This window comes from Sorex araneus, chromosome 6 (assembly GCF_027595985.1).
Source record: "Sorex araneus isolate mSorAra2 chromosome 6, mSorAra2.pri, whole genome shotgun sequence".
NCBI lineage: Eukaryota > Metazoa > Chordata > Mammalia > Eulipotyphla > Soricidae > Sorex > Sorex araneus.
This window is the reverse complement of record NC_073307.1, coordinates 166,526,996-166,551,294: the sequence shown is the minus strand read 5'-3', so window position 1 is coordinate 166,551,294 and position 24,299 is coordinate 166,526,996. Positions and strand designations below refer to the sequence as shown.

The 24,299-nt window shown below is 68.5% G+C and overlaps 1 protein-coding gene across 3 annotated transcripts in view; it reads right to left on the bottom strand.

Annotated features, from left to right (window-relative positions):
• Window positions 1-24,299, bottom strand: part of ANO1 (anoctamin 1) — a 90,418-nt gene that overhangs the window by 19,079 nt on the left and 47,040 nt on the right. For 2 of the 3 annotated variants that reach the window (XM_055144108.1, XM_055144109.1), the window contains exons 3-14: window positions 22,744-23,061; window positions 16,557-16,655; window positions 15,948-16,099; window positions 14,837-14,891; window positions 13,104-13,155; window positions 11,309-11,364; window positions 8,366-8,407; window positions 6,906-6,970; window positions 6,674-6,808; window positions 4,661-4,821; window positions 2,015-2,097; window positions 394-465 (exon numbers count right to left, since the gene is read on the bottom strand). In XM_055144108.1, the coding sequence (XP_055000083.1) occupies window positions 394-465; window positions 2,015-2,097; window positions 4,661-4,821; window positions 6,674-6,808; window positions 6,906-6,970; window positions 8,366-8,407; window positions 11,309-11,364; window positions 13,104-13,155; window positions 14,837-14,891; window positions 15,948-16,099; window positions 16,557-16,655; window positions 22,744-23,061 (1,290 nt within the window). Of the gene's footprint in view, window positions 1-393; window positions 466-2,014; window positions 2,098-4,660; window positions 4,822-6,673; window positions 6,809-6,905; window positions 6,971-8,365; window positions 8,408-11,308; window positions 11,365-11,650; window positions 11,717-13,103; window positions 13,156-14,836; window positions 14,892-15,947; window positions 16,100-16,556; window positions 16,656-22,743; window positions 23,062-24,299 lie in introns of all 3 variants that reach the window. The other variant, XM_055144107.1, reaches the window with a different exon arrangement.

Below are 24,299 nucleotides of genomic sequence, written 5' to 3'. Positions count from 1 at the left end.
AGAGCCGCCCGCGGCCCCGGCTCAGGGCACCTGGGGAAGGGCCAAGCGGCTGGGTGTGGCCGGGAGGGCTGCGGCTCTGAGATCAGCCCCAGGATGGAGCAAGAGGGGTCGGTCGAACCCGGCCCTCTGCTTGTGTTTATAAATAAAGTTTTATTGGCACCAGCCAGGCCCGTTCCTTGGCTCTGCTGAGTCCAGAGCGGAGGTTTCTAAGTGCCGGTCCTAGGAAAGTTCCTGCTGCTTCCACTCAGCGAACGCCCCCACCCATTTCCAGTGCTCAGGAGGAAGGAGCCGGGAACACTGGTCCTGACCGACCCCTCCCAGGGCGACCCGGTCTACACTGCTGAACTGGCTTCTGCGTCTGGGAGGGGCCCACTCCCGGCGCGGCCACCGTACCTCTTTGTTCTTGGACTCTTTCCGGAGTGACTTCTCCAACACTCTGGCTTCATACTCGGCCCGCGGGTGGTCCTGCCAAGGAGACGGCCCCCGGGGGGCTGTGAGCGCGGGCCGCCCCGCGCCCGGACGCCCTTCACCTCGAACCCCGGGGGGCCAGCTCACAGCAGGCTGCGGGCACGACTTCCAATTTAGGCCTCCCGGGACGTAGCCCTGGACGCCGCCCACCCTGGGAACCCCAAATCTGGAGGCAGCCGGGCGCTGCGGAGCCGCCCGACGGCCTTGGCCCTCCGTGACGCCCCGGCCGTGAGCTGGCCCCCGAGACCCGTCTGCGAGAGCGGGGGTCAGAGAGACGAGCAAGCAGTCAGGGCCGAGACCGGCCGGCAGCGAGGGCGCTGGAAAGGAAGACGGGGTCACCAGCGGGAGAGCAGGGGGGGAAGCGAGCCCCCGCCAGTGGCGGCAGCGCTTGGGGGCGCCGCGGCAGGAAAGAGGCGTGACAGGTGCCAGAGGGGGGCCCTCTCCCGGGAGACAGGAAGTGGGGGCGGAGGGAGACGAAAATTCCAAACCTTGACGGCCTCCTGCGGGGACCCCGAAACGTGAAAACAAAGACAAAAAGGTTCGGTTACTTCGGGGCTGGCCCCCAGGGCACGGGCCTCGGGCACGCGGGGGGGGGGGTGTTCCGGGACCAGCACTCGGGGACCCCCTTGCCCGAGTCCCGGTGGGTCCAGGGGCGCTGGGGAACTGTCCACCGTATCCGCCGGCCGGGCTCTGGCCATGCCGAGGTGGCCCCAGGGCCTTAGCAGCTCCTCAAAGAACCCCCAGCCCCGCTCTGAGCCTTCATGGGGTGGGATCACGGACAGGGGTCCTGGGGTCCCCCGAGATCCACCCCTGTGACCTCACAAGAAGGTGACACTGAGAGGCCGGCCACAGTGGCCTCGGCCCCTGGACCCCTGGACTGAGGTGGCTGCAAGAGCAGGCCCGTCCTGCTCCTGACCCCCAGGGCCATGCCTGGGTGGCCCTGCCTCGGCCTCTCCGCCTGGGGACAGGACAGAGCCCAGAGGGGTCAGGGGGGCCATGGGGGGGCCATGGCTGGTCGTGGCCTTGCAGAGGTGAAGATGCGGCCCCCCGAGGCCGCCTGGCCCCCATTCCCTGGTCCCACAGTCCCGGCCCGCCGCTGCAGCTGGCACGGAGCAGGCTGGGGACGGGCACGGGGGGCGGTGCAGGGGCTGAGACCCCTGGGAGTGACTTTCTTAGTGACCCCCACTGCGGGGCTCGTCTGGAAACAGGCGTCACCCGAGGCAGTGCCAGCGCCCGCCTGCCTCTGTGCAGTGCTCGGGAGCCCGTCCCCCCCTCCTGGGGCCTGCCCTGGCTCTGTGCTCGAGGCCGTCCTGAACCCCCCTCTGGCAGCCCCGGGGCGCAGCAGCAGCAGCACGAGGCCTCTGGGGGAGCCGGGGGGGGGGGGTCCCCCACCCCGGGGGGCGGGTGCCGGCCTCTCTCGGGGAGCTGCTCTGAGGCGCCTGACCCAGGACCCTCTAACAGGGGGACGCCTGGAGCCGCGGGGCCGGGCTGGGCCGGGGTGGGGTGAGGGGAGCCGGGGGGGGAGGGGGGCAGCACCCCGTCTCACCTCCTCCTCCTCGAAGCCTGTGAGGTCCCAGTGGTAGTTGAGCCGCATCTGTTTCCGCTTCCAGTGCTCCATGAAGGTGGCGGCTGCGGACAGGCAGGAAGCCGGAGTCAGCGCGGGGAAACTGAGGCACAGGGCGGGACGCCTGGGCTTCGGGCCCAGCCAGCGGGTGCGAGGGGGGGGAAGTTGGGCGGGCCGGGTCCTCGCTTCTTCTCTCTGACCTCCAGCCCGGCTCCGCCCCCGCGGCCCCCTTCTCAGCCTTCCCCTGAGCTCGGGGAGGGGTGGAGGCACCGTGAGGATCCGCCGGGCACCGCAGGGCCAGCCCGTGCTGTTCCGGGAGCAGCGGAGGGGACGGGTGAGACCCGTGAGAGCCGCGTGAGCCTCAGGCCCCGGCCGCCCAGTGCACACACCCCGCCTCAGCAGCCGGGGGACAGCGCACGGACAGCACAGGAAGTGACAGGAGCATGAGGGGACATCACAGGGCACAGGAGTGTGAGGTGACAGGACTGTGAGGTGATAGTCACAGGCGACAGGACCAGGAGCGTGAGGGGACAGTCATGGGGACAGGAGCGTGAGGTGATAATCACCGATGACAGGAGTGAGGTGACAGAAGTGTGAGGTAAGAAGAGTGTGAGGTGACAGTCATGGGACAGGAGTGTGAGGTGATAATCACAGATGACAGGAGTGAGGTGACAGGAGTGAGGTGACAGGAGTGAGGTGGCAGTCCCACTGGTGACAGGAGTGTGAGGTGACAGTCACAGGTGACAGGAGTGCGAGGTGACAGTCCCGGTGGTGACAGGAGTGTGAGGTGACAGTCACAGGTGACAGGAGTGTGAGGTGACAGTCACAGGTGACAGGAGTGCGAGGTGACAGTCCCGGTGGTGACAGGAGTGTGAGGTGACAGTCACAGGTGACAGGAGTGAGGTGACAGGAGTGAGGTGACAGTCCCGGTGGTGACAGGAGTGTGAGGTGACAGGAGCGTAAGGTGACAGGAGTGCGAGGTGACAGGAGTGTCAGGTGACAGGAGTGTGAGGTGACAGGAGCGTAAGGTGACAGGAGTGTGAGGTGACAGTCACAGGTGACAGGAGTGCGAGGTGACAAGAGTGTCAGGTGACAGGAGTGTGAGGTGGCCTCACAGAAGACGACAACAGCACGAGGTGGCCTCCCTGTGCTGTATGAGGACAGTGGCCGGACGGTCCTCAGCAGGTCCAGCAGGGACCCCTGCAGGCTCCCGATGTGCAGGGCCCGGGGAGACTGGGCTGGGGGGCAGATCTGCACCGCGGGGGTCCCTGAGTCTCCCGCCCCGGGCCTGGGCCTGCCCCCGCCCCATCTGCCGTGAGGGCCGGACTGTGACCGAGCCGAAGCAGCGTCCCCATCGCTCGCCCGCGTCCCGCCTGGTCCACCTCCTGGGCCGCACGCCCGGCTCCGAGCCCCACCCCGGAAGCCCAGGCCGGGGGACGCGGTGGCCGCCCGTCCTGCCCTCCCGGCATCACTCTCAGGCCCCTGAGCCTGGCGGGGCGGGGCAGCGTGCCCGGGGCCACCCACGGCCCCACCGCCCCAGAGCCGAGTTGGGGCGGGAGAGACAGCACAGCGGGAGGCGCTTGCCTTGCACGCGGCCCACCCGGGTTTGATCCCGGGCCCCCCACCTGGTTCCCTGCACCCCATCAGCAGTGACTTCTGAGCAGAGGCAGGAGTGGCCCCTGAGTGCCTCCGGTGTGGCCCCAAACTCAAACCAAAACCCAAAAAGAGGTGGGGGAAAGAAAAAGAAAGGAAAGCGGGCGGGGACGGGGGGTGGGCTGGAGTGAGAGCACAGCGGGGAGGGCGTCTGCCTTGCACGCGGCCGAGCCGGGTTCGATTCCCAGCATCCCATAGGTCCCCTGAGCACCGCCAGGAGTGATTCCTGAGTGCAGAGCCAGGAGTGACCCCTGAGCATCGCCAGGTGTGACCCCAAAAAAATAAAAAAGGGGGTGCTGGGGCCTTCTGAATGTGGGTTCTGGGGCGCGGGGCAGGCTGCTCTGGGGAGGCGACTATGCCGCCTGACCCTCGGAGACCCCAGCGCCTCCCCCGACAGGCAGCCTCTCGTGGCTCCCCACTTCCTTTGTACCACACCAAGTACCAGAGCTCCGGGCCGGCCGCCCTGTGTCCGGAGGCTCCCTCCACGCCCTCCCTGTTCCCCCGCTGGGCCCCGCTGCCACAGCCAGCCTGCACCTGCCCCCCACTCCATGCTTCCAAACTCAGCTCCCAACACCTCCCCCAGGAAGCCCTCCCGACATCCCCTCCCCCCTGCCTGTGCCCACAGTGCAGGGTAGAGCTGCGGCACCTCAGAACCCAGGCCCCCAGCACCTTTGGCAGAGGGGGTGGCAGGCTGGGAGGGGGCAGTCCTATTTGTGAGGCCAACATGGGTGCAGAGCTGCTCCCACTCCCACCCTCCCACACCCCTGCAAGGGAAGTGAGCGTTCTTGAGGCAACTGTGGATGTACCACCCTCCCTCCCCAGCACTGCGGGCCCGTGGCCGTCCTGTGCCGTGGACACGGGGTGTGCAGGGCTGGAGGCGGGCGCCCTGGGACGCTCGGGTCCCCTCCCGCAAAGCCCCTCCCGGCCCGCTCCTGGGAGCCTGGGGTGCCGTGCGGCTCTCCTGCCAGTGCTCACCCCACAGGGCCATGAAGACGGAGAAGAAGACGGTGGCGGGGTTGTCGAAGAGGTGGCTGGCGCGGGCCGTGGCGCAGGCCGAGCTCATCTTCCAGTAGCTGCACGTCTTGTCGCAGAGCGGGCACATGGTGATGTTGTGTCTCTGGTCACACATCTCCATGCTGCAGGACACGGCAGGGTGGGGCCCGGCCTGGGCGGGGCGGGGGGGGCACCACGCGAGGGCGCGTCGCCCTGAACCGCGTGAGTGGGAAGCGGCACCTGGCACCTCACATACGTGACCGTCCTAATTCTGTTGGGCTTGGGGCCACACTGGGCAGTGCGCAGTGGACTCCTGGCTCGGTGCTCAGGGGCCATGCCGGGGCCCCTGCTGGTAGAGTTCAGGGAGCCACAGAGTGTCAGGGCTTGCACCTGAGGCCCCGCCTGCTGGGGTAGGGTCCCGAATGCGCAATGGGTCTACTGGGGGTGCCACGCAGAGTGGCCCCCGACGGTGCGGTGCAGGGGCGGGAGGGCTGGAGGGGTGGTCTCGCCAGCTCGAGGAGGAAGAGCCCAGGGCAGGGCCCGTCCGCCAGCCCGCCCGGGGCACTTGCATGGTGCCCATGGCAAGAGGCCACGGTGGCTGACTCACTTTCCCTTTCCAGGATGGGCCGGGAGACACACGTGTGCGCATGTGTGAGTGTAACCTGTGTGTACAGGTATACACGTACATGTATGAGAAGAGAGAATGTGTGTGTGCATGGGGTAGTGATGTGCATATGTGTGAGCATGTGGCATCTGTGGACATGCGTATAGACACACACGTGTGTGTGACACAGGCGTGGACATGTACGAGCATGTGAGATCTGTGGACATGGGTATGTACATGCATGTGTGTAACAGGTGTAGACATGTATGTGTGAGCGTGTGTAATCTGTGGTGAGGGGTGTATGCTCACATGCCTGTGAGTGACACAGGTGTAGACTGTGTGTGTGAGCATGTGTGTGTCCCTGCTCACATACATGACCATCAGTTCTACCCTTTGTGATCTGTGTGCCGAGGGTGCGCTGCTGGGATGCCTTGTGACTCAGTTTCTCCACCTGTATCATCAGCAGTGCCAAGCTTCTTCCCTGAGGAGCCACTGGAGTCAGCTGGCCTCTGGCCCCTGGTCCTCTCTGTGGGCAGGAGCCCGTCTCAGGGCCCCCACTCTGTCAGTGTGCCTGGGGGTGGGGAACTGGGAGAGGGCGGGGCCTGGGAGGGGCTGGGAGAGGGCGGGGCCTGGGAGGAGCTGGGAGAGGGTGGGGCCTGGGGAAGGGCTGGGAGAGGGCGGGGCCTGTGGGGGCTGCTGGGAGAGAGCCAGGCCTGAGGGAGAAGGGACCTGGGGGCTGGAGGAGTGGGCGGGGCCTGTGGGGGCGGGACCCGAGTGGGTGGGACATGGGAGAGGCGGGGCCTGTGGGGGCGGGAGCTGGGGAGGCGGGGCCTGTGGGGCTGGGAGCCGGAAGAGGTGGGGCCGGGAAGGGGAGGGGCCTGTGGGGGCGGGAGCCGAAAGAGGCGGGGCCTGGGAGGGGCGGGGCCTGCAGGTGGGACCTGCGGGTGGGACCTGAAGGGCATGCCCTGCGGGCGGGCACCTGGAGGAGGCGTCCTGGCTGCCCACCGGCCTCTGCTGCTGCTTTAAGAGGAACCTCGGCCCTCCGGCCACCGCCAGCAGCCAAGCAAAGGCCTGGGGGACGGCTGGCCGCCCCCTGCCTGCTACAGAGCCCCCAGGCCCCCCTCGGGCAGTGCTGTGGGGAGGGAGGCTGGCGGAGGCGGGCGGAGGCGGCGGCCGAGTGCCCTGCGGGTGACCTCTGGGGGGCCCACCTCGGCCTTCCCGCGGGGTTTCGCAGAAGCTTCTCGAAAGGCCCAGTGCTTCTCTGCTTGCCAAGCGTACACGCGCGGCTCACACGCGAGGCCGGGGGTCCTGAGCCCTGGGGGCGTGCGGGGCTGTGTCTGGGGGTCCCGCGCGCGGCCGCGCCGTGGGGTGGGTGGAGGGTCCCGGCCTACCTGGGGATGTTCTCGTCCACCGTGGCGCAGCCGTACAGGAAGACGATGATGCCCACCACCGAGGCGGGGATGAGCATCTGCGTGTAGACCCCCAGCCAGGCGAAGTACAGCCCGATCTTCTCCCCAAAGTACTTCCTGGGGGGGCGGGCACCCCGTCAGCCCCGGGCAGGGCAGGACCCCTGGGGCCGGGGGACACGCGGGGGACACCGCCCGCAGCCTCGGCCGGGCCTACCTGACCAGGTCGATGGGCTGGTACTTGTAGAAGACCCCATAGCTCGCCCACTCCTCATACAGGAGCTGTGGAGAGAGGGGCCGGGGGACCCTGGGTGCTCTGTGGGTATTCGGCTCATTCGCCCATGCACTCATTCATTCACTACTCACACAGTCATAATTCACTCACTCCCTCTTTCATTCCTTCAGTCGTTCAGCAATTTTGCTCATCCATCCATTCATTCATTCACTCACTCATTTATCCATTATTTACATACCAGCTTATTCATTCAGTCACTTATTCATTCACAAATTCATTCATTCACTAATTCAAACATTCATTTATTCATTCATTTAATGGTTATTCATTCACTCACTGTTCATTTATTCACCCATTCACCACCTACTCATCCACTCATTCAGTCACTCAACACTCAGGAGCAGCTGCCCATGCCTGGGATGGAGAGTGAGAATTTCTCTCCCCCTCCCCCTCCCCCCTCTCTCCTCCCGTCTCTTCCTTCCTTTGTTCCTTCCTTCCCCCCATCCGTCCTTCCGTCCATCTAATACTCCATGGCTGGGCCTGTGTTCTCCGCTGGCGGGAAACCATCAGCGGGGGAGGGGCGGCCTTGCAGTCCCCGGACTCCTGCACTGGGCCTGCACCCCAAGGTGGTGTAGTGACCCCGGGAGGATGGGCGCTGACATGGGCATCAGCTGAGTGACCTCGGGAGGTGGGCCTGGAGCTGGGGGTGGGGTGGGCCTGGTGGGGCCGGGCGCTGGGGTGGGCTTAGCCCCGGAGCGGGTCTCGGGGTGTGGAGGGGCACTGTTGGGTGGAGGAAGCGTGTGTCCGGGGGGCGCACTGGCCGCGGGCGGGGCTGGCCAGGCCGGGTCTCTGGCAGACGCGGACACCAGATGTTCCACGACCAATAACCAAATATGTCACTTTATGCTGCACCAGATAGCATCTCGGGCCGGATTCCTGGGCGGGCAAGTCGCGTCCGGAACGGAGGGCCGCAAGGCGGGAGCGGAGGACATTCCGCAGCGCGGGACAAGGCGCCATTGTCAGCCCGCCCGGAGGGTTCTGGGGGGGGCAGGGCGGCTGTGGGGGGGCCCCGGGGAAGGCGGGGGAGAGGCTTCGTGAGTAGGAGGGCGAGAAGGGCGGGGGGGGGGCAGTGGTGGGCGAGGGTCAGGTCCAGCCGAGCAGAGCAGCGCCCTCGGCGTTCCCAGAACCCCCGTCCAAGACCTTCCACTGCAAAGGGTCCGGGCCCAGGACCGAGCGGGGCCGACGGGACAGTGCCAAGTGCCCCCTCGTCCCCGCGCACAGGCCTCCGCGCTTCCAGCGCCGGATGAAGAAAAACCCCGCAGGAGGTGAGGCCAAAAGTCGGCCGCGCGGGTCGGTCCGGCTGACGCGGGCCCGGACCTGGCCGAGGGCTCCTTTCTCTGTCCCCCTCCCCCCGGCGCCGCTGCCCCTGGGTGACCGCTCACCTTCCTGTCGTTGAGGTCCACGTTCTCGCCTTCGTAGTCCCCCTGTGGCGGGGAAGGAAACTCTCAGGGTCTCCGATCAGACACAGGCCCCGGCCCCCGTGGACACACACAGGACGTGACCCTGACAAGCGTCCATCCTGGGCGCCGTGACGTGGACACAAGGGCCAGGGGTCCCCGGCAGGAACTTAAGAGTTGGAGACACACCAAGAAGGGGCTTTGGGGGCTGCAAGAATCGCGCCCGTGGGGGCCCAGGAGGGGCTGGTGGGGGGTCCGCGCAGCAGCGAGGGGCGGGGGCTGCCGGGGTGGGGGCGAGCGCCTCCTTCAGGAGACAGGAGCCCAGGCGCCGGCGCCAGGAGGGCCAGCGGTGACCTGCTGCCCGCGCCCGGCACCGCTCCTGGCCCCGGGGCTCTGGCACGGGCTGTTATAGGCCACCTCCTGCTGGCGGGCCTCGGCCGCGTCAAGCCTAGGACAGGTGGACAGGCGACCCCCGCCTGCCCCAGCCCGGTCCAGAGGCCACTTGCTGGTGACCTCCAGGGCGCCGATGTCACTCGACAAGGAAGCCGCACAGTGCAGGTGTGTGGGACAAAGTGCCTCTCCCCCAGGCAGAGCACGCACCAGCCGAGGAACGGGGCAGGGGTGAGGAGTGAGGGATGAGCGAGGGAACGCGGGAGCGAAGAAGGGTGGGGGAGGGAGGGAGGGATGGGTAGGGAGTGGAAGAATGAGTGAACAAGTGAGTAAATGAATGAATGAGTGAATGGATGCACAGGGGAGTGAATCAGGAGGTGACTGAGTGAATGAACAAGTGAATGAGTGAGTGAGCAGATGAAAGTGAGTGAATGAATGAATGCGGGAGTGGTTGAGTGAATGAGGGGTGACTGGGTGAATGAGTGGATGAACAAGTGAATGAGTAGATGAAAGTGAATGGGTGACTGACTGAATGAATAAATGAAGGATTCAGCATGAATGAACAAAGGATTGAATGGGTGTACGGCTGAGAGAATGAATCTAGGAGTGAATGAATGATTCCGTGAAAGAACGAGTGAATGAGTGAGTTAATGCCTGTGTGATTGAGTGAGGAAATGAATGAGTGAATGAGGGGATGAGTGGGTAAAGAGTGAATGAATGAATGTGTGCCGGAATGAGCCAGTGATTTCTGCAGCAGGCCCCGGAGCCCACGGGGAGGCCGGGCCCCGAGCACTGGATTCCAGAGTCCCAGCAGCCGCGGGGCCGCCCGGCCAGACCTCACTGGGAGCCACATTCTGAGTCTCAGCGGCTCGGGGACTGGCCGCTGTGGCCCTCGGCGGCACAGCGCACGCTGAGGTCAACCCTGGCGCGGCCCCAGGACACCCCAGCGCTCAGCGCGGCCAGAAAGCAGACGGGGACGACGCCAGACGGCTGCGAGCAATGCCAGCCTCAGTTTCCCCAGCTGTGAAGTGGGAGCAGTCCCAGTATCACGTGAGAGGCATGAGGGGCCCCGTGGGCTTGGCCCACAGGAGGCCTGGTTCCAGTCCCAGCCTCGCCTGCTCCCGGAGCACCACCAGGACTGACCCTGAGCACCGAGCCTGGAGCAGTGTCTGAGCACCGCCAGGTGTGGCCCCAAACAGCAAAAAATAAAGAAAAGTGACAAAACTGCAGAGTGGCTTCCTGAGACGGAGGCAGCAGTGAGGTCTGGGAGCGGGGCAGTCTGACCCCCCGGGGGGGACGTGGTGGGGGCGGTGGTCCGGGGACAGGGAGGAGAGAGGCAGAGGCCACCAGGACTGGCTGCTGGGTGACGTCAGACAAGCTGCTAAACCTCTCTGGTCTCCGTGTCTGAGGAACCCCGTCCCGCGCCCACAGCAAGCACCCAGGCGCGCCCAGCCTCCCTTGGCCGTTCAGATCTAACAGAGGCCCGAGGCGTGTCCCGGCTCCTTGGTGGGGCAGCTGCAGGAGCAGGCGGCAGAGCTGGGACAGGCCCTGGGCGGACAGCAGGGGACAGACACCAGGACAGCCAGGACCCAGCCAGGACCCACCGGAGCCTGAGGAAGCCCCAGGGCAGGGGGCGGGGTGGGGGAGGGCGGGGCTGGGGGGCCGGGGTGCAGGGAGGGGGGCTCCCTCAGCGGTGGGCCAGAGCCAGGATTAGGGGGTCCCTGCACCCCGCCAGGGGTGGGCTGTGGGGAGCAGGTGAGCTGAGCTCCTGCAGGGGTGGGGCCCGGTGGGCGCTGCCCACCCCCCGCCCCCGGCTGTCCATGGACGCCACATCAGCGCGGGGCAGGCTGCTAGGATGCGTCCCAGAAGGAGGCCCAGAGGGGGCCATGGCGGCGGGGGCGGGGGGGGGGTCTGGGGGGCGGCGGGGGTCTGTCTCTGCCTCCCACCCGGGAGTCTCGGCCGAGACACGGGACTAGGGGCTGCTCCCACCCCCGCCCGCCTGGCCCTCCGGCGGCCTCTGGGCTTTGCAAACAATGTGCTTCTGGAACGTTCCGGGCCGCTCCGCTCTGCGCAGGGTTCCCACACTGCTCCGGCCGCACAGCCACTCCCCGGCGCCCGCTGAACTCTGGCCCGGTCTCCGCGGAGACGACCCCGAGACGTCCCTGTCCGCGCGGCCCCGCTATATTTGTCAGGGCACCTCCGGGATTTGGAAGCCGCTGGGGGAGAGACGGCCCCGGGGCCTGGTCCCGCGGGTCTGGGCTGACTCGCCCCCGAGCCGGCCAACGGTGGGTGGACGCAGCCCACCGGGTGTTCCGCTAAGGCAGAGCCCCCCGGGGCTGCTCCGGGGTTCGTGCTCCCCGGCCCCCCGGGGGAACCAGGAAGGCCGGGCCCGGGCCCGGCTGACATTTACGGGCATCCAGAGCAGGAAGCGCAGGATAACGAGGGCGGGGTGGGGGGGGTGGGGGGGTGGCCCCCCGGGACACGGGAGCTGGTGACGCAGAGACAGACGGGCCGCGGGGTGGCCGCGGGGTCACTTACGTCGTGCAGCGGGTAGGCGGCCGAGTACACGCCGTTGGCCAGCAGGCTGGTGATACCTGGGGGGAGGGGCGGGGGTCACGGGGCTGCCGTGCCGAGCCGTGCGGGGGGCCGCGCCCGGCCACACCGCCAGGCCACCTCTGCGGTTTGCGCCCTGGGGTCCACGCGCAGCGGGACACGTGCTTGATTGGCAGAGTCAGGAGCGAGAGGAGACCCAGCACCCAGACCTGCGGGCACCAGCACCCCCGCCTGCTTGAGGCAAGCCTGCAGATGAGAGACGGGGGCGGACACGGTCGGAGAAGCAATCATGGGCCGGGCGCGGCGGGGGTGGCGCCGGGCACTCACCATACTTCCCGCACTTGCGTCTCTTACTTAGAAGGGCAGAGTCCTTCTTCCTCCCCTCGCCTTGCCCTGTTCACACACGGGCGGTCAGTGGCCGAGGCCCCGAGCACAGAGCCGGGAGCAGCCCCTGGGCACGCGGGGTTTGGCCCCCACGCAGTGCGGGCAGCTGGACGGTCACGGTGGCCGGGCCCGACAGCTGCGGCTCTGCGGCTCCCCCGGGAGGGGCCCGGAAGGCTCCGGCCAGAGCCAGAGGGGCCGAGCGCACACGGGGCCAGGGCCCGGGACTCCGTCTAGCGCCGCACACGGAGGTACTGCTGGAAAGTGCTTGGTGGTCCCGAACGCCCTGGCTGACCCAAGGCATTCCCTGCGGCCAGGGGGTCTCATTTCCAGGGTCCCCTCCGCTATCCACCTGAAAGGTTTTGGACAGAGACTTGGGGCCACGGGGGCCATGGCTGGGGGTCTGCAGGGGAGCAAAAAGCTCATGTTCAAATGAGCATGGGGTCTGAGTCAGGGCTCCTGACTGTGCTCCAGAACATTCCAGCGTGGGTGGCCACGGGGCCTTTGCACTGTCCACTCCCACAGTCCCAGGAGCCTCATCAGCAGGCAACCAACAGATCCCTGCTCCTGCGCCTGCGGTGCCCACACACTCGGGGAGCTTCAGGCCAGCTGCCCACACGGAAAGGGGGAGCCGAGAAGGCCCCTCCGCCCACCCTTTGGCCACAAGTGACAACAGCGTGACCAGAGACCTGGGGGGCACACAGCGTCCTCCCAGCTGGGATGGCCCAGACTGGAACAAGCCTCAGCCAAGCAGCTTCCAGCCCCCAAATCACAGACAGCTGCCCTGCGGGGACTCGGCTGCCCTGCGGGGACTCAGGGACTCGGGGACTCGGCTGCCCTGCGGGGACTCAGGGACTCGGTGACACGGCTGCCCTGCGGGGACTCAAGGACTCGGGGACACGGCTGCCCTGCGGGGACTCAGGGACTCGGGGACACGGCTGCCCTGCGGGGACGCCCGTCTGACCGGCCCCTGGAGGGTCCCTTGGGGCGGGAGACGAGGGTGCAGCCAGGCCTCCCCCGACCGCTCCCTGAGATGTCACCATCCCGCGTGGCCGTGACAGGGGCTGGGCCGCCCCACCCCCGGGCCCTGGAGGTGACCCCTCCCCTCGCTCACTGTGGCCGGCCCCCGTCCCAGGGACCCCCCGCCCCCCGCACCGCTGGTGCCGCGGTGCTGGAATGATCGCGGGCAGCTGCTCTGCTCTGGACCGGAAACGGGCGTCTGTGCTAGGGGCTGACCCAGCCGGCCCTGGGACGGGGCGTGTAGGGCTCCTTCCTTCCTGCCCGCCTGGCGTGGGCTGCCGGGGCGGGGGGCCCGACTGAGCGTCCTGGTCCCCCAGCCCAGCCCCGCCCCGCCTCACCCCGCCCCTTCCCGCCCCGCCCTGCCCCGCCCCGCGCTCACCCATGCTGTACTTGGCCTTGGTGCACGTGGTCCTCTTCAGGATCTCATAGACCTGCAGAGACAGGGCAGCAGTGACCACGGGGCCACCCCACACCCCGGCCCCATCCGGCCGGGACCCCAGACTGCCGCTGCCAAGATCAGAATTCGGGTACACCGCTTGCTGGCGGCAGTCAGCCTGGGGACCCTGCACCTGGGCACCGCCCCTCTGAGACGTGACAGGGCCCAGCAGGCGGCTCTCTCCTGGGCTGGAGCTAGGAAGGTTCCAGAAACCCTCCGGGCAGGGCGGGGCGGGGCGGGCAGGAGGAAGGGGGTCCACTGCACGCTGAGTCTCCCCAGAATCTTGTCCCGGTGGGTTCTCCTGGGATGTCCCGCCCCTGGGGTCTTGACCCCCTTCACCATGGGCCCCGGGACGGGCTCCCATTTTGCACTTGCCTGTGGACTGGGCACAGCCAGGGCCCGGCGTGGATGCTGGGGGCAGCAGGTCCCACCATGGCCTGGACTTCCACCCCCCAACACTGGACTCTGCGGAATCTCCCCCGAGACTTCCTCTGGGAGTGGCTGTTTAGAAAGCGGCCACCGGGGACTCCGAGAAACACCCCTTCCCCAGAGTAGATGGGGTCACGGGCAGCGCAGGGGCCCCCAACAGCCCCACCCCAGGGCTCCTGGCCGGAATCTGGTTCTCAAGTGACTCCTGGCCCTGCAGCCCCCCTGTGCTTCTAAAGGCAGCCCTGGCGACCTTACAGTGTCGGGGCACGTGTGCAGGTGTGTGCCTCAGTTTCCCTGGCTGCCCATGCCCACCTCTGCTCTCACAAGGCTCTGGGGTTGGGACCCGGGGCAGACTGGCTGTCTCTGGTCACTGCCTGGGAGAGGCCGGGCTCTTGGCACCAGACACCGGAGTGTGGCCGTGGGCAGCTCGGGCAGCCCCCACTGAGCACTCGGTGGCCGAGTCTGCCCAGTGTCACGTGGCACGCCCGGGCTGCCCTGGTGGAGGCGCCCGGTGGCCCTGGGGCGCCCGGCCAGTCCTGCTCCTGGCCTGCCTGCAGGCTGCACGCTCCCTGCACTGCCCGGGGAGGGCGGGCGCCCCGCTGGCCCCCGGGCCTGGCTGCAGGCGACTGTGACTCCCTCCAGGGCGGGGGACAGGCAGCAGCTGGCCGCGAGCTGCTTTCGTGTTTCGTGTTTCGAGAGAAGTCGGTGCTGAGCTGGGCAGGGCCCAGCCTGGCGGGCTGACAACTTGGCAGCCAGCAGATAAACAGAGCCGGTGCGGGAGGCGGGCACAGCGTCCTGGCTCCTGGGGGACGGCCCAGAAGGGAAGCCCGGTCTGCGTGTCTGCCTCATCCTGACCCTCCTGCCTGTCCTGGCTCCCGTCTCTGGTCTGGGACCCCTGAATCTGGTGGCGGTGATCGGTGATCGGGAAGGACAAACCAGTCGAGAGAGCTGGGGTTCAGCCGGTGATGTTCCAAGGCGCTGGGCTGTCCCGCCCGGCTCCCCTTTGGCCCCGCCCTTCCCATTCGCCCCGCCCCTTTACACTCGCCCCTCCCACTCGGTCCCGCCCCTTCCCATTCGGCCCCGCCCCTCCCCTTCAGCCCCGCCCCCTCCTCTGGGGAGCCCCCAGCCCCCCTGGTTTTGTCTTTATTTCTGCCACACAATTAGCGCCGCTGTCTGTCCTCCCCAACCCCCACGTCTCTCTAACGAACCGCCCCTGATTTCCGGGGCGCCAGGCCCTGCGTACTCACAATCGTGCTCCGGGTCTTGCTGTCGAAAAAGGAGTCTTTGTCAGACAGGTCGAATCTGTAGGGATGGGGGCGGGGAGCCATTGGCCAGAGCCCCCTGCCAGGGCTTCGGGGGCGGGGTGGGGGGAACCTGGATCACGCTGACACTTTTGCAGGGTGCTGAGACACGGGGTGCAGTGGGGTGAGCTGGCTGGAGTTGGGGTCTGCAGTGGGGGCCAGCTAACAGTCCCCTCCCCCCTGCGTCCTGCTGCGACTTCCCCGGCCCCGCACACGTGCCGCAGAGACAGCCTCCCAGCCCTGTGACCCACAGACGCTCAGACTGGAGTGGGGGCGCCTGGGGGTCTCTGGGGCATCCTGTGGGGAGCGTGACCCACTGCCTACACGCCCAGTGAAGCCGGGGCAGCGGCCGAGGGGTGTCTGAGAATGGGCGGGTGAGACAGGCTCCCGACGCCCAGGAGCCCATGTGGTGCATGTGTGCATGTGCATGAGTGTGTGCATGCATGTGCGTGGGTGTGCATGCGTGTGTGCATGTGTGCGCATGTGTGTGTGCATGTGTGCATGCGTGTGCACATGCATGTGTGCGTGTGTGCATGCGTGCGTGTGTGTGCACATGCATGTGTGTATGCATGTGTGCATGCATGTGTGCATGTGTGCACACATGCATGTGTGCGTGTGTGCATGCAAGTGCATGCGTGTGCATGCATGTGCACGTGTGTGTGTGCGCGGTGGCTGCGGCGGGGTGGGGGCAGGGCCGGGCAGAAGCCCAGACCTGGCGGCGCCGCGCGGCCCTTCTTCTGGCCCCGTGAGGCCTGAGTGTTCCGAGTCCCCCTCACCCCACCCTGCAGGTGCTTTGGACCAGTACCATGGCCCCCTGGGGCTCCCAAGCCCCTGCGTCCTCACAGGCAGGTGGCTACGCCCCGCTGGCCCTGTGGGTGGGGAGGACGCGGCCAGCAGGTGCGGCCCTGCCAGGCAACAGGCGGGTTCCCACGGGGGACGCGGTGGGACGGAGGAGGGGCCGGGCGGGGCCTCCGTGCTCCCCCGCCCCAGGGCCCAGCTGGGGCCCCTGATGGTCACCCTGCCAAGCAAGACTGACCCCACCCTGACCCCCACTCACAGGTGCTGCTTCTCACGGGAGAAGGGGTAGGAGAGGCGCTTCATGGTCTGGGGCCGGTGCTCGGCCACGCGCGGCTGGATGGGGGCGCTGAGCTTGCGCAGGACCGAGTTGATCTTCCGCAGGATCCCGCGGGCCTCGTGCAGGCGGTAGACCTGGGGCGGGCGGGGCACCGCTGCTGGCTCTCCCGGCCACACAGCCCCGCACTCCGGAACATTCCAGAAAGCGCCCCCTTCCCCCCCCCCGCCTGACCCTGGTGGGTGTGAGGGGCCGGGGCGGAGGCGGCTGAGACCCAGCGCAGTGTGACCCTCCCCTCCCCGGACCCCAGCAGCTGGCAGGTGCCAATGCCTCGGGGTCATGGGGGACACTGACCCGGGAGCACTGTGGGGAGGCTGCAGGGCGGTGGAGGGGGTCCTCCAGAGAGAGGCTGGTGTGGGGGGCGTGGCCTGGCTGTGCCACTGAGCAAGGGGCAGGTCCCGGGGCCCCCCCACGGCCTGCCACTCCCCCAGGACCAGGACACACACGCCTGGACTCGGGCGTCCCTCCCCTGCTAACCCTGGGCGGGGGGCCCACAGGCCCGTGTGCAGCCCCCCGGCCCGCGCTGGCACCCACCTTCTTGGTGGGCATCTTGAGCTTCAGGAACTCGGCCTCCCTGCACAGCACGGCCCAGGGCGCGTGGATCTTCACGAACCCGACCCCCGGCAGCTTGGTCTAGGAGGAGGGGGGTCTCAGGACGAGGGGCTCTCGGGGACGGGGGCTCTCAGGGGTGGGGGGCTCTTGGGGATGGGGCTCTCGGGGGTGGGGGGGCTCTTGGGGGTGGGGGGCTCTCGGGGGTGGGGGCTCTCGGGGGTAGGGGGGCTCTTGGGGGTGGGGGCTCTCAGGGGTGGGGGGCTCTTGGGGATGGGGGGCTCTCAGGGGTGGGGGGCTCTCGGGGGTGGGGGGGCTCTTGGGGGGTGGGGGGCTCTCGGGGATGGGGGCTCTCGGGGGTGAGGAGAGGTGCCAGCCCCATGGTGTCGCGGGTGGGCAGCAGCGGGGCGAGCGGGCAGTGCCCCGGGGCGCAGAGCCCGGGAAGTGGGGCCCTGCCTGCAGAAGGGCTGTCCTCACGTGCGTCCAGCCACCACAGGGGCCTCCACACGGCGCGTGGCCACAGCGGCCTGGACAGCCAGTCGGGGGAAGGGTGTGACACGGGCACCCTTGGTGCCCCAGCTCCTGGCATCACGGGCACGCTCCGTGTGGAGCTAGAGGCGCTTCCTCAGAAAAGCCGCGGCCAGAGAGAAGCCGGGAAGGGGCGCCAGGACCGCAGATGGTGGGCGGCGGAGGCCAAAGGCCAAACTTCACTTAGAAAACAGGCTTCCACAGCGGGGAGGACGTTTGCCCGGGTTCGATCCCCGGCATCCCATATGGTCCCTCAAGCACCGTCAGGAGTAATTCCTGAGTGCAGAGCCAGGAGTAACCCCTGAGCATCGCTGGGTGTGACCCAAAAAGCAAAAAAAAAAAAAAAAAAAGAAAACAGGCTTCCGGGCTTTCGTGCCTATAGGTACCTTTCACACGCACACGCATCCACACGTGTGCACACCTCACATGTGCACTCGGCACGCAACATACAGGCACATGTACACACAATCTACCCACACATGTGCACACAGCATGCAACATACATGTCCACATGCACATAATCTACCCACACGTGCACAAGTAGCACACAACATACAAGTACATGTGCACCTAACCTACACACACGTGTGAGGGAAGGGCTGACCCTTGGCTGCATGCCATGGGTGCGTGTCCAGGTGTGACCATGCCACCTGCCACCACCCTGGACACTGGTCAGCTGCCCCCGAGGAAGGCTGGTGCCCAGCACCCCCCCCCCGCACGGGCAGCCCAGATGCCAGCGCAGCCGGGCCACCCCTGGACGAGCTCTGAGACCCCAGCCAGGCCCTAAGTCTGCGCTGCCCAGGCGCCCGGTGGGGGAAGGTCCAGCCGGGCCTCTGGCTGCAGCGAGAAGCCCAGCAGGCAGCAGAGGCACCGCGGCCCCTGGGTGCTGGGGGCCGGGCGGGACCCTCAGGTGCCTCTCTCCTACCCCCAGAGCGAAACGGGCGCTCTGAGGGGTCTCGTGGGGGGACGGGGCTCCGGGAGGGTCGAGGGCTTCAAACTCAGGCCGGCCCCGCCCCGCACGCTGGCCTCCCGCGGAGTGCGGGCACAGCCAGGCACAGCCAGCACAGTCGGGCACACGGGGGCCCCCCAGCTTGACCTCAGGGACGAGCTTCAGCTCTGCCGACTCCGGTGACGGTGGCCCTGGGCGCCGAGGCCCGGCCCTGCCCGCACTCCTCACTCCGGGCTCAGCCCTGCGGCGGTGATGCCCAGGGTGGGATGCGGGCGGCAGGGGAGGGGCACAGGCGGCATCCGCGCCGTGAGCCTGGGCCGGGCCGGACGGATCTGGGGCGGCTGAGCCCACCCATCCCTCCCGCGCGGCCCTGGCCTTGCAGAGGGGGCCCCGGAGCCCAGGCCTCTCCCTGGCCGCAGGGCAGCCGAGCCCACCCACTTCCGTGCCGGCCCCGGGAGTCTGAGGGTGGGAGAGCCAGGGTGCGGCCCGGGCCCCGCACTCTTGGGCACGGGCAGGGACCCCCGGTGGGCAGAGAAACGCCCCCCAGGCTGCAACTCCTGCCCCCCCCCTTGCAATCTCCATGTGCCAGGGCCCAGCCCGGGCTCCGGGGCCCAGGAACCCCGGCCTGCCGTGGAGCCCCAGAGCGTGCGCCCGGCTGACCGGCAGTGCCCAGGGAAGGCTGGGGCGGGGGAGGGCCACGGCCGGCGGATGTTTCCCGTCCAGCCCCAGAGAAAGGACCCGAGGGACAGCGGGGAGGGGGGGTGGCGGGGAGGGGCTCCCCCACCCACAGCGGCTCCTGTCCAGGGACCCGGCTGAGGGAGGACGCGGTCAGCGCCCCTGAGGGTCACCAGAGCAGAGGGTGCGCGGGCTGGGCCGAGGGAAGGCGGGGGCTGCTCGGGCCCAACCGTTTCCGGCATCTTCCTCCAGAAGGAAGGAGAAACTCAAGCGCTAAGAGAGTGGGGGTGTGTGGAGGGGATGGGCCGGGGGCCGCGGGCTCCCGGCAGGGCGGGCTCAGAGGTGGTCCCGCGGGGATTCTCGGGGCTTCTGCCTGCACAGCTCCCCCAGTGCTCCCAGGAGCACCCTCCCTTGGGCCGCTCTGCGCACTGCTGGGGCACCCACAGCCCCGAGCCGGGGCGGGTCCTCCCCTGCCCGGGCGGGCGGGCGGGTGGGAGAGGCAGGCGGGACAGCGGGACCCTCGGCCACGCTGCGGGGCCCTGGCCGTGCCGGATGCGGCGCCAGGCTCAGCCGCCGGCTGCTCTTCCTCTTGGCAGTGCCCGCGGCACGGATGTGCCGTCACCGGGGCCAGCGCCGGCTCCCGAGCTGATGGACGTGCCCCCAGGACGGGCCCGGCGGAGGGGATTTCGGTGACATTTACTGAGGCGCCACGGGAGGGGGGGTGGGCCGAGGATGCCGCACGGGCCTGGCCCCCGCCCCAGGCCCCCGGGCCACGGTGAGCGTGAGGCTGGTGCGGCCCCGGGGCCCCATGTGCTGAGGGGTCGGCTACTCGGCCATCGCAGGCTGGACCCGCTCGTGCTGAAGGCAGGGGTCACTCAGGCGCCTGCCCTGGCCAACAGCCACAGGCCACAAACACCAGGGGGTACGGACAGGGTGGGGCGGACCGTCCACACGGCCCCGAGCCAGGGCCCGAGCTGGGGAGCGGAGTATCAGGTGTCACAGGGCCAGCGGGGGCAGCGTCCCCGAAAGCAGCTGGGAAGGAAGGTGAAGGACTGACCTGCCCCCTGCCGTGACCACGGCGTGGGGCCTCGGGGTCCGGCACTGGCCCCCGGGGGCTGCGTGGAGCTGGCCCCAGGGAGGGACATGCATGGGGTCGGCCGGGGGACCAGGGGTTTGAGCTGTCCACGGCTGGGGCTCGGCCCCAACAGAGCCCCCCACGGCCCCACGGCCCCCCAGCGGGCGGGGGCAGGCCGGACCCCCGGCCTGCGGGCCTTTGCACCTCACTGAAGGAAACGCGGCTGGGCCCAGGTGCTGGTGCGGCAGGAAGTGCCCGGGAGGGCCGGCCAGCGGGCACGGGGCCAGCCAGCTCGCAGCGCCAGGAGCGGCACGAAAGTCCGCAGACAGGTTTGTGGGGCTCAGCCCCGCCAGGGACGCAGCGGGAGGCGCTGGCAGGGTGCCCCCCCCCCCGCAGCGGAGGAGGACGTGGCCCGGCCCCGCCCTCGGCCCTCGGTGCCCGTGCTCCCGAGGGACGCTCCCGGGGCTGGCAGGCTCCTGAGCACGGGAGAGCGGCCAGGGGTCAAGGCGTCCTCCTCCCCAAGGCAGGCGGAGTGGACACCGGGCCGGGAGTGGGGGGGCCCAGGGCACCCCCGCACTGGGGCTCAGCGACACACGGAGCAAATGGGAGGTCTCGGGCCGGGGGGTGGACGGGGGGATCTGGCACGAGAAGCCTGACGGCCCCGGCCCCGATGGCCCCTGACCCCGACCGCCCTCTGACCCCGACCGCCCTGCTCCCCGCTGTTCGGACTGGGGTTCTCTGATCCAACGGCACCCCGAGAAGCCGAGGCTCGATGACCTGCCGCCCCTCCACCGTGGGACCCCAGGGACTGAGAGGGCCCCAGCATTCAGGCCCACCCAGAGCCTCTGCTGCCCGCCCACCCCCTCCCCCGGGCCCGGGGCTGCACCCGCAGGACGGCGGTGGACCCCAGAGAGCCACAGGCGCAGAGGCCGGGGGTCTGGGGTCCTCACCCGAGCAAGGCCGCCGGTGTCAGGGTCAAGTTCAACCTGGGGCCTTAGTGCCCCAAGTGGCCCCTGGCTGCCCCTCAGGGGGGCTGAGAGCGAGAGGGCCGGAGCGGGTGGGTGGGGGGGACAGGACATTGGCAGCGCTGGGGTTCCTCTCGAACCCTCCGGGTGGGGCCAGCTCTGGGTACCCCAATGCCTGCGTGTGGCCAGGGCCCGGGTCTCTGCCGGCCGTGTCAGGTACGGGGGGCCTGGGGGTCCCGTCTGGCCCTCCAGAACAGCCAGGACTGGGGGCGCTGTCTGGGGGCTTCTCTGCCCCCCTGTCCTGGTCCGAGGGCCGCAGCCCTGGGCAGCCACACTGGCGCCCACCCGGGCCCTCGTGAGCTCCAGCCGGGGCGTGTCCCCCGCGGCCACCCCCAGACACTGACCCAGACCTCCAGGTGCCCCTGTCCTGGCCCCCGCCCAGGCCTGCACCCTCGGGCCCTCCCGGGGCCAGGCCTCACTCGCCCTAACCTGCAGCCCCGGCCCCCCACTGGGGGGACAGTGGCCCCTCGCGTGGCCCCACGCGGGGGGCCCCAGGGCCACTGTCAGCGGGGGCCGTCGGGCCCACACCCCCGGGCTCTGGGCTGCTCCGGCTAAGGGGCGCCCACGGCAACCGCGGGCACGCAGCACCGTCAGGGGCCTCGCCAGGCCGGGAGCACTGGGGACGGGCCGGGGTCCCCCGGCGAGGGGGCTGCACGGCCGCCCACCCCGACACGTGCCACGCCCGCACACTTCCGGTAAGCCCGGGCCACCCGCTCCTCACGCATCTTTCCCGGCTGTGAGCTCCCTCCCGGGCGCAAGGGCGCCGGACAGACTGCCGGACAGACAGACAGACAGACGACAGACAGACAGACGACAGACAGACAGACAGACAGACAGACGACAGACAGACAGACGACAGACAGACGATAGACAGACAGACAGACAGACAGACAGATGGCAGAGGGGCTTCACGCGAGCACCTTCCCCCCGGACACTCAGCACCTGCTCCACCCCCGCCGGGCCCGGAAGACCCCAGGACCCCGGGCACCCCTGTGCCAAGGACCCAGACGGGGCCCAGAGGCCGGTCTACACCGCAGTTACGTGTGTAGTTCAGGTCTACACCACAGTCACGCGTGTAGTTCACACACAGCCCTGATCTACACCGCAGTCACACGTGCAATTCAGACACGGTCCATCTGCATACAATCACACGCACAGTTCGAACATGGCCCATCTACACCACAATCACACGCACAGTTGAAACATGGCCTGTTTACACCACAGTCACGGGTGTAGTTCAAACACGCCTGAGCATGGATGTCACAGGCCGTCAGAGGACGGCGCCTAGCGAGAGGTGGGACGGCCCTTGAGACCCGCAGGAAGGCGTGACACCCGCCACCTGGGACGCAGGGACCCCTCCTCTCGCCACTGCCGGCAGGGGAAACTGAGGCTGCAGCCAGAGAGCAGCGTGGCAGCCAGGAGGTGCGTGGGTGGGTGCCCCATGGAGCGAGTGTCTGCTGGTGAGGGGCCGCCTGGCTCTGACCCGGGCCCACACACAGGGCGATGCCCGGCCTGGCCCCTCAGACAGGAACTGCCCCCGCCGCCCCCGCCCCAGGCGTGCAGAGGCTCTGGGGCCCTTTGCTTGGCAAACGCGGGGGGCATCGTGGTCACATGTCACAGGGACCCCAGCGCCCGTCCCTGGATAAGGCCCCTCCAGTGAGTGAGCAGGGGAACCTTGGACACCCCAGTTGGCTCGGCCCCGGCCCCTCTCTGATGACCCCTCGGACCCCCACGGGTGGGGGGTGAGACCCGGGGGCCCCCCAGGCTCCAGGCCCCCGCACGGGGAAGGGGTGCAGGAGGCACATGGAAGCTCAGGGTCCACCCCCTGAAACCTTTCTCCTGGGGGGTCTCTCACACAGGGCCGTGTGCTGGCCTCGGGGCTCCGGGGTCTCGGCACCCAGGGGACCCGCCTGGCCTCACCTCCTCGTCGTGCTCCAGCTCCAGGCCGGCCTCCAGCAGGTTCCCCTCGTACTCCTCCCGCCTCGAGCGCTTGTCGTCCTCGTGGTAGTCCATGGCGGGCTCAGCCGTGCCCAGCGGCGTCCCGGAGCCGGGCAGGGGCTGGTCCTGCTTGACGCTGCGGGCAGCCGGCTCCCCGGGCTGCCGCCGGCCCAGCGTCCTGCTGGCGGCTGACCGCTTGTGCTGGTAGACCAGGATGTAGTCCACCTTCCGCCGCCCGTCCCGGAAGTACAGGCCGTACTTGCACTCGGCGTCGGGGTCCACGGACAGGGAGTTGAGCAGCTGCGGCGGGAACGGGTGTGAGGGGGCCGGCCAGACGCGCCCGCTGCAGGGCCATGGGCACCGCGAGGGCCAGCCCCGGGTGCCCGAGTGCTGGGCTGTGGGTCCCTGCAGGGCAGAGCTGACCAGGGGTGGACACTGACCATGGGGTGGACACTGACCATGAGGTGGACAATGGCCATAGGGGACGGACAATGACCATGGGGGTGGACAATGACCATGGGGCTGAACACTGACCACAAGGTGGACACTGACCATAGGAGGTGGACAATGACCATGGGGCTGAACACTGACCACAAGGTGGACACTGACCATAGGGGGTGGACAATGGCCATGGGGCTGAACACTGACCACAAGGTGGACACTGACCATAGGGGGTGGACAATGACCATGGGGCTGAACACTGACCATGGGGGTGGACACTGACCATGGGATGGACAATGGCCGTAGGAGGTGGACAATGACCATGGGGGTGGACAATGACCATGGGGTGGACACTGACCATAGGGGTGGACAATGACCATAGGGTGGACACTGACCATAGGGGTGGACAATGACCATAGAGGGTGGACACTGACCATGGGGCTGAACACTGACCATAGGGGGTGGACAATGACCATGGGGGGTGGGCAGCGATGATGGGATGTGGACGCTGACCAAAGGTGGACACTGACCACAGGTGGAAATTTACAAGAGTGGGCATTGACCACAGGGTGGACGCTGACCGTGGGGGTGGACACTGACCGTGGGGTGGACACTGACCGCGGGGTGGACACTGACCGCGGGGGTGGATGATAACTATAGGGGGTGGACAGTGATCATGGGAGTGGACGCTGACCATGAGGGTGGACGCTGCCACCCGCGGGGTCACCCACCCCCAATAGTCTCGTTCTCCCCACAGCAGAGCCCAAGTCTGGAGGCCTGTGGGAAGGTCTGGTGGAGGTGGCTGGGCGGGCTCTGGAGCCCTGCATCAGTTTCCCCATCTGCTGAAGGACGCTACGGGTCACGCCCCCGACTGCCCGCACAAAAGGAGGGGCCAGGGCAGACGCTCACTCCCGTCTTGGACACAGCCTATGCTCGATGCCTCGGGCCAAGACCCCCTCTCCCTCCTGGTCCCTGGACACACCCCCACCTGCCCCACCCCGTGAAGCCTTTCTGGGGGCAGAGCGAGGGGCTGCCCGGGGCTCAGGCAGGGAGAGCGGTGTGGGGGGGGCGGGGGAGCTCAGGGTGCCCCACTGCCC